Consider the following 14,375-nt stretch of genomic DNA (forward strand, 5'->3'; position numbering starts at 1 on the left):
TTATTATTTACATATGACCATCGTACAGGTTGTTGGGTGGAAAGTGACAGCAGATCATCCAGACAAGTGGTTCTCTTCTTGCTCTTTATTTCTTGTAATTAGTATCAGTTGTTACACATACTTCACCTAGTACCCTGTTGTACATTTCATTTATATTATGCTATAGGAACAAAATTGCAAGGGAATGAAATTATTGAGAATGTTAGATGTGGTTTTTATTATTATTCTCCCTCACTGTATATGTAGTTGTAGTTTTTTTTGTGGTTATTTTTGTATTCATAACTTGTTATATTAATTTTGCTTCTTTAAACTTTGGGGCATCCTTCAGAACACAGAACCTGGGACGACCCATCCACCTTTACTACTGATTCACAGGGTGCAACATTTGTAATTGTGGTGTGTGTGGGGCTTTGTGTTCTCCTCTGGTTTTATAAGCTATCATCTGCTCATGAGTCTCTCACTGTTGTCTCTTCTAGGTGATGGCTCAGAGTGTCTGGGATTTGACTGAACTATACAAGATTACACTGATAAAAGGAAGCAAACTGAACACAGAGGATAGAGTAAGATGTCTTTTCTCTTTGTATTAAAGACCCATGGCTCCAGAGTTTTCCATTATTGAAAAGACTAAGGGGTAAATGTATCATACCCCGGTTTTTGCAACTCGCAGGAGATCGGCGTCTTCGCAGCTTAAATTTAAAGCGGCGCTGCCTTGTAAAGAGAGAGACGCCGATCTCCCGTGAGTTGCAAAAACCGGGGTATGATACATTTACCCATAAGTGAAATGTTTCATTAAAGACCAAAGGCATTGTCATGGCAGATAGTTCTGTATAGAAGGCTGCAGTGCCCAATCCATATCACTCTTACTGTCGCTGTTCTATCCTAATAGCAGTAAGTAATTGTTTCTCCCAACACCTGGGAAGATAAACATCCAGCAATCCTGCTTGTATCAGAGTAGCTTTCACCAATATTCTGGAAACCTATCATGCCAGATTTCTTATAAGGCTTTTGTGTATGACAACCGTGTTTTGTTGTTTGAATTCTTACAGTGATATAGTTGATGTAAATAGTAGCCACAACAAAGTTGCCCATATTATCACAGTCATTTTTTTGTCTATCAGCACATAACTGCACTTCCAATACTCTTCTTTGTGGAGCATATCAGAAGTTTTGTTTGCTTAAGTTTGCACTTGTGATGAAGGCGTCTTGTGTCCTCCAGGTTGTAGTACGGGCTGGCTTGTTCCATGGCACTGAACTTTTGGCTAAACCCATCGTGACTTCTGAGATGCCAGGGAAAAATGACCATCTGTGGAATGAGATGCTTGAGTTTGACATCTTTGTATGTGACCTGCCACGGATGGCACGTCTGTGCTTGGCTATCTATGCCGTGCTGGACAAAACCAAGAAGAAGAAGGATTGTAAACCAAGTAACGCCAAGTACCAGACCATTAAGAAAGCTGGCAAAATAGTAGGTGTCTCTTGTTTGCATCTTCCTGTTCTAATCTGAATAAGCATTTAAAGTAAATGAAAATCGAAACGGAAGCTCTCTTTTATATGTATAACATGTGTATTGTCATTTGTTTACATTTACCTTTTACATTTCCTTGTTGTTGTGGTTACACTGTAATTTTGGTTCAGTGGTTGGACAAGGTGCTTTCTCACCCAAGTTAAAGATGCAAAACCGAGCCCAAGTCATATCCTCTTGTAGTTCTATTGCTTTTCTGTGATGTTATCAGTCTGTGTTCTCTAATAGAGATGAGACTGAGAGGAAAATCAGGTACTGCAAGAGTTCTGTATCAGCACCTGAATCACTGTTGCATCCCAGGGCTCTGACCATTATGACAAGTCCTCGTCCCGGCTCAGTCTCTTATATTATTTAGATTTACTTCCAGTATAACATCTCTTATTAAGGTATTTAAACATGTTTAGCATAGATTCTTTACATGCAACAAACTATACTATTTTGTTTACAGAGGATACAACTAACAAGACTAGATTACCGTGATGTTACAGTCTATTATGTATTTCAATTAAAAATATACATAGGATTTGTAGTGCAATATCTCAAAATAACGTGTAATATTTATTATAATAAGGTTTGAATTACATAGGTCAGCAAGTAGTTGTTTTTAGAACTTTGTTTGGCTATCAAGCCTAGTGTGATCTGCTCTTTTTGAGTGCTTTCACACCTGCCTATCCAAACTACCGTGGCCGGACCCGTCCAAATGAACGTGGCCGGAGCTACTTCAAGGCTTCCATAGCAGAAGTATGTTACATGCCATAAAAATGTCTTCTAGCCAGCTGTAAAGTAATTAAGAGAAAAACATTATTAATTTAAGTAGGAACCATTGGTCCCGAATACTAACACTCAGACTTAACCCAGGGGGATAAACCGCTGCTGTACTAGGTTGTGTCTGTGTCGGTCTTATTATCTATAGACGTTATCTTGTATCACTGTTTATGTGTTTTACCTGTGTGCCGGGCCCTTCTGTAATGCTGTATTATAGTGTTTGTGTGGCTGACCCCAGCCTGCCTGGCTGTCTTGTATTCTTATAGATATTTTAGCCTTTCTGTAGTATTTGAAATGGGCATGTGTCATTGTAATAAATTGTAGCATGTGCCAACAAAATTCATTAAGGAAATCAATTGCAATGGTGCCACCTAGATTTGCTGCCAGTAGATGTCCCAGCATGAGATCTGCTAATGTATGACTCGTCTCACAGAACTCCCCCGTGGCCTGGGTGAACACCATGGTGTTTGACTACAAAGGACAACTGAAGACGGGGCAACATGTCCTACACAGCTGGTCCTCGTTTCCTGGTAAGTGTGAGTTGTGCAGGAGTGTACACTTGCCCTCACTTGCAGGTCTGAGTAACCTTCATGTGTTCTTTCTCTTCCAGATGAACTTGAAGAAATGCTGAATCCGATGGGGACTGTCCGGACCAATCCTTTCACTGAGAACGCCACTGGTCTGCATATCAAGTTCACAGAGTACTCTAGAGCAGGCATTTATTACCCTCCATTTGATAAGGTAGTAATATTAATGAGGCACCCCTTTACTGCCTCTCTTTATGCTGCAGTTTGTCCTGATAAAATGTTACTGCCCTATTTCACAGCCACCCAACAGGTGAAATGGTAAACCTGACAGGCAGCCATCGTGTTACAGCTGCATCGCCATCTAAAGTATGACCATGTCCATGTTGCAGCGGGAGGACCAATCAGAGGCCGTATTGTCCGTGACTGTGGCTCCTGAATGGTTTCCAGCCCATGAGTAGTGCCCAATAATGTGCCACCTCAGTAATACTTGTAATGTGTTGCCAATTTGAAGCTGGCTGTATGAAGCCTTATGTCCCTACAGGTGACAGGTGACGTGCCCGCTTATGCAGCACAATTACAGACCCCATTCATCCTCTCACCCTTTCAGAAGTTCCACATTCAACAGAGGGCCGCAGAGGGGGAACCGCAGGGCTAACTGCTGGGAACCAGCGCTGTAGAATCTCCTATAAAAGTTATCCTTAGTAGTATAGTGATGTCACTGTCAGTGTAGGTGAAACACCTGAATGTTAGGGTTATTACTTGTGCTCCCACTAAATCCATGAATCATATTTAAGAATCAGGACTGTGGTCTTGTGTCTTTATATGGTTTTATATAACAAAAGGAGGCACATTATATAAATCCAGTATTCCGGGCTCATTTCCATACCCCCCTCCCGCTCCTATAGGTCATACCCAGAAAATGACATGTACATGTACGCTGAACTGTGCATTAGATTACTATATGCTGATAAGTTGTGTACGTGTGTTCACAATTTCTAAACTATAACCTTTTTTGAGCAGATACTGGAAAAGGCTGCGGAGATCGCTCGGCACAGTGACAGTCTGACTATGTCGGTGAGTTCCAACCATTAAAGGGCGTTATTATTTCTATATTTCTGTACTGCTCTTGGTCGTTTTAAAACTTGTGTCAGCAACTGAAATACTGTTAGATCATAAAAGAATTTACCCATGAAAATAACCAGTTACTTTCAAGTGACCCTTTGGGTAGCTAGCATCTATGAATTTCCACCTGATGTGGAACTACTAGTCCCAGCATGACCTGCCAATCTGGAGGGAATGCTGGAGTTTCAGTACAGCTGATAAGTCACATGTTGGTGGATACAGTTTTAGCTTATTGTTGACAACAAAAGGAAATAGGACAGTCCGACCATCGGAAGACCATTGTTGCATTCAGAGGTGCATTTGACACCCCATTCTTCCTGCATTAGTTTTACAGGCACTCAGTCAGTGATTGCCTCTTGCCTCCAATCACCACATCATGACACTGCCCCTGTCACGCACAGTCCTGTACACACTAACATAATAACACGAGTGTGCAGGTCACCGCACATCTCCTGCTGCGCTGAACATTCTGGTGATCCAATTGGCTACAGGCTTTTCTGTCTCCGCCCACTCCAAACTAAAGATATTCGGACAAGTAGGAGAGGCAGATGAAAGACAAGAAGGTGCTCGGACCTTAGTCAAATACACAATAAGGGATGTGGACAACAAAACTGGTAAAATTATATGGGACAATAAAATGGCATGCAGACGGTTAGTCATGTTTACCTAAATAGTTTTGGCTAAATAATAAAAGGTAATGTTTTGCTGATGCTGTTGATTTTACAGTGCTTTCATGCACAAATATTTGTATTTTTTGCAATAGTTTCCCCCTCCCACGCGTAAAACTCTAACGGGCTAAACAAAGTAGTGTATGAATTGGTTATCAGCGCCATTGCATGGGCTCATTGATATGCCTATTACACATGGAGATATGTGTTACAAATTTGTGTCTTGCCAAGTCTCTAGGTTAATAATAAGCCTGGCGTTTTAATGTTACACCAGAAAGTTAATTACTAACATGTCCCGGGGACAGTTTCATCCCACTGAGTACAGGAGACTTGCATCCCCTGCTAAGCTATTCAGGCTAAGATTACTGGTGTGACTTTTAGAAGTCATGGGATAATCTTATGGGTTGTAGAACGTCCCGCCGTGACAGCCTATTCCTATTCTTAATGAGTAATCGTTTTACTCTGGAATATTACTTGATGGCTCGGAATGACCAGCTTGGTGTCTGTTAGTTAATACAAGAATTGCTGCATTTTGCTGGTTAAGTCCATGTAGGTAGTTTATTTGGCCACTTATTGCGATTTGTGGTATGTTTCTCTATAATGGATATGTGAAGAACTACTTTCATTTTTTACTGCAGCTTGTGAAAAAGCTCAAAATGTTATTGAATGCTCAAACGCATGTAAAGATGCTTTAATAGATGGTATTAGAGGCAGTCTATACTCCCAAAATCAGAATAGATAAACAAGAATAACATCGCCCATTACTTACTGAAGGAAACATCTCTACAGTGTGTACTTTTCTTCAGAGGAGTTTTATATTGCTCTAAGCATCATACTTTCTCATGCAGTAACTAACCTAAAAATTGATACAAAATAGTTATTTGGACACGCTGTGCCTCTTACTCTTTGGGGGGTATTCAATTGTCATCGAGATTTTTTTTTTCCCCGCAGTGTTAAAAAAAATCTAACGCGTGGGTTTTAACTGCAATACCGACTGTTTTTAGCTACCGCAGTGCGAAAACTTGTGCAATTCAATTGAAAAAGAGGGAACGCTGCCCACGCACAATAAACGTTATGTTTGCGAGTTTTTAGAGGAGTGAAGGGGAGTTTAATTGGGGTCATGTATGACACAAAAAAAAAAGGTTTTGCATACATCATCTATACCATGTCAAAACACATTACTACATTCATATTTGTACCAAAAACATATATAAATATAATTTATTTTTGATTTTACTGTTTTTTTATGTTTATTTTATTTCGTTTTTTTTTCAAAAGAAAATCAACTTACACATATTAGACATTAGTGATAAACATAAGTTTAACTTTTTTTCACATTATTACATGATTTCAAATACTTTTCAGAGGTTTTTTTATTTTTAACACACCCCAAAGAGGTGCGAGATAAAACAGCCTATTTGCCTGTTTAACGCGCCGCGTTAAAAAACAATTGAATAGCTTTTAACGCGGCTGCCTCTCACACACCCTATACTTTCAATAGACCTTCTACTGGAGCGCAAGAGGACGTTTCATGAAAAAAAAACTGAGTGTTAAAATAGAATTGAATCGCGGGTAAAGTTAACCCGCTCGAAAATGATAAAAAACAGTGTTAAAATGACATAACGCAGTCAAAAAAACAAACTCGCTGACAATTGAATACCCCCCTTTGTGTCCTTCTATCCTGTTTTTCTTTGCCTCATATGTAGCTTTAGGAAGAAGAAACCTCATTTTGTGCCAGTCCTGTTCCTATAAAACAGCACCACCTAGTGGTGTCTCTGATTAACTACAACTAACAGCAAATTCATTGATTTTTAAAATCTATAATCTTAACAGTAGCCAATTTGCTCTTAGCAAAAAAGTAAATAAATATGCCAATCCAAAAAGATTCATGTGCACTCATTCAGTCTATACCTTCTTAGTTAACATTTTAACAATGGTGCTCCCGGGAGCCAGGTTAAGTATATTGTAAAATATGAAAAAAGTAACTTTAAGCATTCGTGCAATATTGACAAAACATTTTTCTAAATCAATCCGTTTTGTTGAAGGTCACAATGTGAATATAAAACAAGCTGCGCAGAAAGGCATACAACCTGGTTGAAGCATTGGGTCCCTGCAGTAGCTGGTTACCTTTGTTAGATACACCTGTACCGTCAAGAGCTTCTGTCCAAGTCCAGCTATCTTGGTGTCTTCTGGACCATTTAATACATTGTACATAAACCATCGCCCAGCTTATACCTGTCTTCTTAGATGGTCATTAATTGTCGCTTTGTTCTTGTTCACATTTCAGGGTCGTGGGGGAAAGAAGTTTAATATTGAGCTGAAGGAGATCATGGAGAGGGACCCACTCTGCCAGCTTTGTGAGAATGAGAAGGATCTGATTTGGACCTTGCGGTACGACTGCCGGGAAAACTTCCCCTGCTCGCTTCCTAAGCTATTACTGTCTGTCAAGTGGAACAAGCTGGAGGATGTCGCCCAGGTGAGGGGGAGGAGGGGACCATGTTATAGGACCATGCACTGAATTCAGAGGGACTTATTTACCCATGATCTCCTTTGCTGTGACCTTTCTCCTTAATGTGCACAGGTGCATCTAGGTTTCCTCCAAAGCACATAGGTTTGCAGAGGAAGATAATCTAATCAGAGCAAGGAATGGAGTGTGGGCATGTTTACAGGTGCTCCTTCCTGAGTGGGAGGTTCACAGCTTTTGTCACTTCGTACAAGTACTTCTATCTTACTGCAACTCTGAGCTAGAGGAGGTCAGGTCTCCTCCTATAATTATATCGGGGCTCATTTTGCACCATCTATCACTATATCTCTTTTCTAGGAAGACTTTGTCCTTTGTAAATAAATAAATGTCCACATTACTCTCATGATTAGTTTAATATGGCTTAAACAGAGCAGGGTTTTAGGAGAAAAAACTAAACAGGTTGGCCCTAAAGTGGTAGTACACTGGCCTTGCTCTGAGTGGCCCTAAAGTGGTAGTACGCTGACCTTGCTCTGAGTGGCCCTACAGTGGTAGTACGCTGACCTTGCTCTGAGTGGCCCTACAGTGGTAGTACGCTGGCCTTGCTCTGAGTGGCTCTACAGTGGTAGTACGCTGGCCTTGCTCTGAGTGGCTCTACAGTGGTAGTACGCTGACCTTGCTCTGAGTGGCCCTACAGTGGTAGTACGCTGGCCTTGCTCTGAGTGGCCCTACAGTGGTAGTACGCTGGCCTTGCTCTGAGTGGCTGCTCTGAGTGGCCCTACAGTGGTAGTACGCTGGCCTTGCTCTGAGTGGCCCTACAGTGGTAGTACGCTGGCCTTGCTCTGAGTGGCCCTACAGTGGTAGTACGCTGGCCTTGCTCTGAGTGGCCCTACAGTGGTAGTACGCTGGCCTTGCTCTGAGTGGCCCTACAGTGGTAGTACGCTGACCTTGCTCTGAGTGGCCCTACAGTGGTAGTACGCTGACCTTGCTCTGAGTGGCCCTACAGTGGTAGTACGCTGGCCTTGCTCTGAGTGGCTCTACAGTGGTAGTACGCTGGCCTTGCTCTGAGTGGCTCTACAGTGGTAGTACGCTGACCTTGCTCTGAGTGGCCCTACAGTGGTAGTACGCTGGCCTTGCTCTGAGTGGCCCTACAGTGGTAGTACGCTGGCCTTGCTCTGAGTGGCTGCTCTGAGTGGCCCTACAGTGGTAGTACGCTGGCCTTGCTCTGAGTGGCCCTACAGTGGTAGTACGCTGGCCTTGCTCTGAGTGGCCCTACAGTGGTAGTACGCTGGCCTTGCTCTGAGTGGCCCTACAGTGGTAGTACGCTGGCCTTGCTCTGAGTGGCCCTACAGTGGTAGTACGCTGACCTTGCTCTGAGCGGCCCTACAGTAGTAGTACGCTGGCCTTGCTCTGAGTGGCCCTACAGTGGTAGTACGCTGGCCTTGCTCTGAGTGGCCCTACAGTGGTAGTACGCTGGCCTTGCTCTGAGTGGCCCTACAGTGGTAGTACGCTGGCCTTGCTCTGAGTGGCCCTACAGTGGTAGTACGCTGGCCTTGCTCTGAGTGGCCCTACAGTGGTAGTACGCTGGCCTTGCTCTGAGTGGCCCTACAGTGGTAGTACGCTGGCCTTGCTCTGAGTGGCCCTACAGTGGTAGTACGCTGGCCTTGCTCTGAGTGGCTCTACAGTGGTAGTACGCTGGCCTTGCTCTGAGTGGCCCTACAGTGGTAGTACGCTGGCCTTGCTCTGAGTGGCCCTACAGTGGTAGTACGCTGGCCTTGCTCTGAGTGGCCCTACAGTGGTAGTACGCTGGCCTTGCTCTGAGTGGCTCTACAGTGGTAGTACGCTGGCCTTGCTCTGAGTGGCCCTAGAGTGGTAGTACGCTGGCCTTGCTCTGAGTGGCCCTAGAGTGGTAGTACGCTGGCCTTGCTTTGACGTGCGCACGCTTGTGCACGGATCGCCTCTAGAAAATATTCCTCCACCCATCACATTTATTTTGCGGAGCACAGTCAGCTGTACAAATCCAACGGCCTCCGCGCTCCACATACACTGCGAGCGTAAATAAGGTCCAGAGAGCATTGTTCCTCATTGTATCCAGAAGAGCATGAGCAGACTGTGCCCAATATAAAGTAGCACCGCGTACGTAGTGACATAAATTGTTAAGTGGATACTGCGTCATTGTACAAGATATAAATCTATGAGAACAGGTTTTACGTGTAACAGTTTGCTACAGCACACACCAAGAGCAGTGTACCAAGCGATCAGTAATTTGTGTTACATACACAAAATAAGCTACATAGACAACCAATCACCATAAGCTCTTACTGTTCTACAACCATTGCATTTACATAGCTGCAGAAGAAATTACATAGGGAAAAGTAAAAAATTGTTGATTGATATATATGACAAGTTTGTGTGCTACTAGGAACACGGTATCAGTTTGTTAGAAACCATATATTTAACTTCTGTACAAGCCCCACAATTGGCCTGGACTCTAGTAAAAGTGGTAAAATAGAGTATTATAAATAAAATATAAGTGTGAAAGAGCATATTGTTGATGGCTACTGATGTATGATCATCTGTACTGGAATACTAGAACTACCAGTTGCCTTGGGGGTAATAACGTTGGTAATGCTTCCGCCTTGCAGCAGCCACATGCACTTCCTCCACCAGCGGCTACAATTGTTATTCCGCTAATTTACATATCATGCGCCCCCACACCTCTTACAGCGTGAGCTCTTTGGGCAGGGCCATCTCTTCTGTTTCTGCATTGTACATAATTTGTTCTTATTGTTGGTCTCTGTCATTGTGTAATAATTCAGTGTTCTCTAGCATTAGACACCAGCATAAGCCCACTGTATGGAAACTCAGAATTAGTCACCTTTTTCTATTTTCTTGGTCAACTATTCACTCCACCATCAGGGAACCACCTTGTGCCTCCATCGTCCCTTATATGTGGCCAAACCAGTAAGAGAAATACCAAAGGAGTGGTTAGGACGTGAAGCTTGGCATTTGTGCATACCTCCCAATCTTTATCCTAGCTTGTTTCTACTAATACACATGGCACTGGCTTCACTGTTGTTTTTACTCTTAAGTTGATTTGATGACACCACAGACAAAGAAATTGGCATTTTACATGAAGAGAAAACACAGCTGGAATAGTCTGTAATAGGATGGTTTCCTGTCTGCGTACGGTGATTGGAGGTCTTATGGAGGCAGAGCTGTTTTTAGACATCCTTTGGTCTCTGGGCGTCCTCCAGGTCCGCATTTTGATGGCTGATTATCTCTGCTGGTCACAGAGCTCCTCTGTAGCCCTCGCTTCCCTTCCAGATTTTCAGCAGAGGAATGTAAACACGCAGCAAGCTGTATTTTTGGAATTTCCTTGCTCCTGTCAGGTCACTTAGACCTCTGCTTCCTTCCAAACCTCGGCCTGCGCACTCGAAATCAGTTTCACTCCCTTTATACTGGGGCACATAGAAGCTGCCTGTAGTAATATTGTAATATTCCATGCCTAGCAATGACCTGTCTCTGCTGTGGGACAAATGTTATTTCTGTAGTTATTTCTTCAAAACGTAACAGGTAGGATGTTTTCCATGGACTGTGGTCACTGCTCGCATCCATCCCGTTCTGTAGTAACGCCTTAAAATTCACACAATATTCCTTCGCTCTGGGGCCTTGAGCAGTAATGTGTACAAGCGATGTCCTATAAAAAAAGCCACACAAATAGTCTTTAAAAAAAAATAAAAAAAAATTTGTGGCTCGTGTCTGTAAATAAGGTGTTCATCAATGTTTCTTTATTGTTTTGTTGAAGTTACATTGCTTGATAGACTTGCAACCATTCCGCAATTATTTTACTATAATTTGTAAGTCAAATCCCGGGACGCTGATGAATGAGACAGGTTGTCCCACTTTCTCCTCTCATACTGCACTAGATACCAGCTGTGAACACATAAGAGCATTGACACTTATATAATGACTGCCAGGAGTCATTAGTACTAGTTTCCTGTGTGTAGAGATCCCAAGCACAACACAAGAAACACTGTTATATTGCAGTGGCAAAGAGCCACTCTCAGTCTTATACAACAACTTGGTGTGGATAGCATCAGGGTTTCAGTGGATGCAGAAGTGTGACTGTAGCTGCTGTAAGTGTACTACGTGTTATGCCCCTGTGCTTAAACTAGTTCCCAGCAGATGCACTGAAGGGGCAGTAGCTGTAGAACAGTGATGTTTAAGAAGTCACTGACTGGTAGATCATTATGGTGATGGGGGCACAAGCATCTGCAATACATGTTGGAGGACATTGGAATGTGTGTTGGGGAGCAGCCTGGGTATAAGGTATAATTTTTTTAGGGAATTATATCTTGGCTAGGGTATACTGCTACGTCACTTACCTTACTCACCACACACTTAAAAATGTTTTTCAGGCTTGTAAAATGGTTGGCTTGGACAAAAGACAGGAGCTGGTAATTCTGAAACCAAAGTATGAAGGTCTATAGCTTGATCAGCATTATAGCTTGGCAAAATAGTCATGTAGCAGCTTACACCGTAATTTATGTGGTAATTGTAAAAGTGCAGAAAAATAAGTTGATCTGTGCCAAGTTATTTAAATACTGTGTGCTAAAAAACATTTGCAAATAATATATATATATATATATATATATATATATATATATATATATATATATATATATATATATATATATATATATATTCTTTGCAAATCGGCCACAACATAAAACCACTGACAAGTGAAATTAATAACATTGATTATCTGGTTACAATGGCATCTGACAAGGGGTGGGATATATAAGACAGCAAGTGAACAGTCATGTTTATGTGTTGGAGGCAGGAAAAATGGACAAGCGTAAGGATCTATGCTACTTTGAACAGGAACAAATTGTGATGGCTAGACGACTGGGTCAGAGTAAAACATCAGGTCTTCTGGGGTGTTCCCGGTATGCAGTGGTTAGTACCAACCAAAAGTGGTCCAAGGAAGGAGAACCTGTGACAGGGTCATGGGTGCGTGAGGCTCATTGATGCGCGTGGGGAGTGAAGACTAGCCCATCTGGTCCAATCCCACAGAAGAGCTACTGTAGCACACATTGCTGAAAATGTTAATGCTGGTGTTACACTTACCCGCTCGCCGCGCCGCACTTCCGGGTAGTCCCGGCGGCGATCACATGACTTGGAGGCGGGGAATTCAAATGTTATTTCTTCCTGCTCTGACACACTACCTGTGTCAGAGCAGCAAGTTATCTGCGCCTGGCTGTCTCCCGAGTGAACCTTCCCTGTGAATTCTGTGTCTCCTGGATTTGGATTTCCCTGTGTACCGACCTGGAAAGTTTCCTGACTACTCTATTGTTTATTCCCTGGCACCTCCGTTTGGATTTCTCTGTGTACCGACCTGGCAAGTTTCCTGACTACTCTATTGATTATTTCCTGGCACCTCGGTTTGGATTACCCTGTGTACCGACCTGGCAAGTTTCCTGACTACTCTATTGACTAATCCCTGGTACCTCCGCTTGGATTATTCCGTGCACCGACCCGGCCTGTTTCCTGACTACTCAACCGTATATCCCTGGTACAAGCATAGCGGAGAGTTTCCTGCCTAATAACCCGGATTACCTCGCTGATATCACGGTCAGTGTATTACCGCTTACATCGTGTATGCTTCTGTTACCTTGCTGTCCATCTCATAGATCCTTGTCCTTACGTTGGTAGGCGCGACCTGCGGTTCTCTGGCAGCAAAACCCATCCATGCGGTTCTTGGAGAAGACCGGGAGGGCCGTTAGACTCCGCGCCCTGGGAAGGTCGGCACTAATACCAGCTAAGGTAATCACCAGATTGTAACAGCTGGCTATGATAGAAAGGTGTCAGAACACACAGTGCATCACAGCTTGCTGCGTATGGGGATGCCAAGCCACAGGCCATTCAGAGTGCCCATGCTGACCACTGTCCATCACTGAAAGCGCCTACAAATGGGCAGGTAAGCACCAGACCTGGACCATGGAGCAGTTGAAGAAGGTGGCTAGGTCTGATGAATTGCGTTTTCTCTTACATCATGTGGACGGCCAGGTGCGTGTGCGTCATTTACCTGGAGAAGATATGGCACCAGGATGCACTATGGAAAGAAGACAAGCCGGTGGAAGCAGTGTGATGTTCTGGGCAATGTTATGCTGGGAAACATTGATTCCTGGCATTTATGTGGATGTTACTTTGCTGTGTTCTCCCCGGAAAATTTTGCCAGCCAGGTGGCATTAAGAAGTAGCCGGGTGGGGGCAGTTGTAATACTTTGCAATAATATTGAACAATTTTGGAGGTTATTACCCATACCTGCTAGGACTGGTCAGACTGGTGGTCAGTGGTGTAACACACACTGCTGGCTATAGTGCTCACATAGTGCCTGTTATAATAGGAAAAACATTGGTGTATTATAATAGGACTTCAAGAGCCGGGTGGAGCACCCGGGAAATAGGCGCTAGAGAGAACACTGTGTTACCACTTACCTAAACATTATTGCAGACTTAGTGCACCCCTTCATGGCAACGGTATTCCCTGATGGCAGTGGCCTCTTTCAGCAGGATAATGCGCCCTGCCACACTGCTAAAATTGTTCAGGAATGGTTTGAGGAACATGACAAAGAGTTCAAGGTGTTAACTTGGCCTCCAAATTCCCAAGATCTCAATCTGATCGACCATCTATGGGATGTGCTGGAAAAAGTCTGAGCTATCGAGGCCCCACAGGTGGTTTTAATGCTGTGGCCGATTGGGGTGTGTGTGTGTATGCATGTATGTGTATGTGTGTATGTATGTGTATATATATATATCTATAAACAATCCCCCAATGACCATTGCACTGATCTGAGCCACATACTGTGTCCTATTTTGGAAGTGAAGTGTTTCTATATCTAGATGTCCAGGTGCAAAGAAAGGACATTGGGGCCAGATTTCGTACACAACAACTTCCTGCCCTGTCTGTGATTAGACATCCAGACAATGAGCTGATAAACAGGGAAGTTGAAACACGCTCTATGAGGTCAATAAACATTTCTCTGGAAAATTCCTCTAGTATTAGCAGAGGATCTGTCACAATACACACAACGTTTTATACAGCACTTCTCCTTTAAGAACATAATTTCCCACTGATGATCCCTGTGCTGTATATCCACTATGTACATGGCAGAGATCTATGTACTGTATCCTGAGTACCTGACAGCGTTTTATGTCCTGACTGGGGAGCCCTGGGCCCCAGGTCCCCATTACCTGACTGGGGAGCCCTGGGCCCCGGGTCCCCACCACCTACATGGGGAGCCC

General features: G+C 43.4%; 1 protein-coding gene across 1 annotated transcript in view; it reads left to right on the forward strand.

The window, feature by feature from the left end:
• The first annotated feature begins 457 nt into the window (after positions 1-457).
• Positions 458-14,375, forward strand: part of PIK3CB (phosphatidylinositol-4,5-bisphosphate 3-kinase catalytic subunit beta) — a 39,245-nt gene continuing 25,327 nt past the window's right edge. The window contains exons 1-6 of the mRNA XM_075201675.1: positions 458-560; positions 1,217-1,465; positions 2,721-2,817; positions 2,898-3,028; positions 3,835-3,888; positions 6,892-7,080. Coding sequence (XP_075057776.1) covers positions 480-560; positions 1,217-1,465; positions 2,721-2,817; positions 2,898-3,028; positions 3,835-3,888; positions 6,892-7,080 — 801 coding nt within the window. The 5' untranslated portion in view covers positions 458-479. The remainder of the gene's footprint in view (positions 561-1,216; positions 1,466-2,720; positions 2,818-2,897; positions 3,029-3,834; positions 3,889-6,891; positions 7,081-14,375) is intronic.

Source organism: Mixophyes fleayi, chromosome 3 (assembly GCF_038048845.1).
Source record: "Mixophyes fleayi isolate aMixFle1 chromosome 3, aMixFle1.hap1, whole genome shotgun sequence".
NCBI classification, from domain to species: domain Eukaryota; kingdom Metazoa; phylum Chordata; class Amphibia; order Anura; family Limnodynastidae; genus Mixophyes; species Mixophyes fleayi.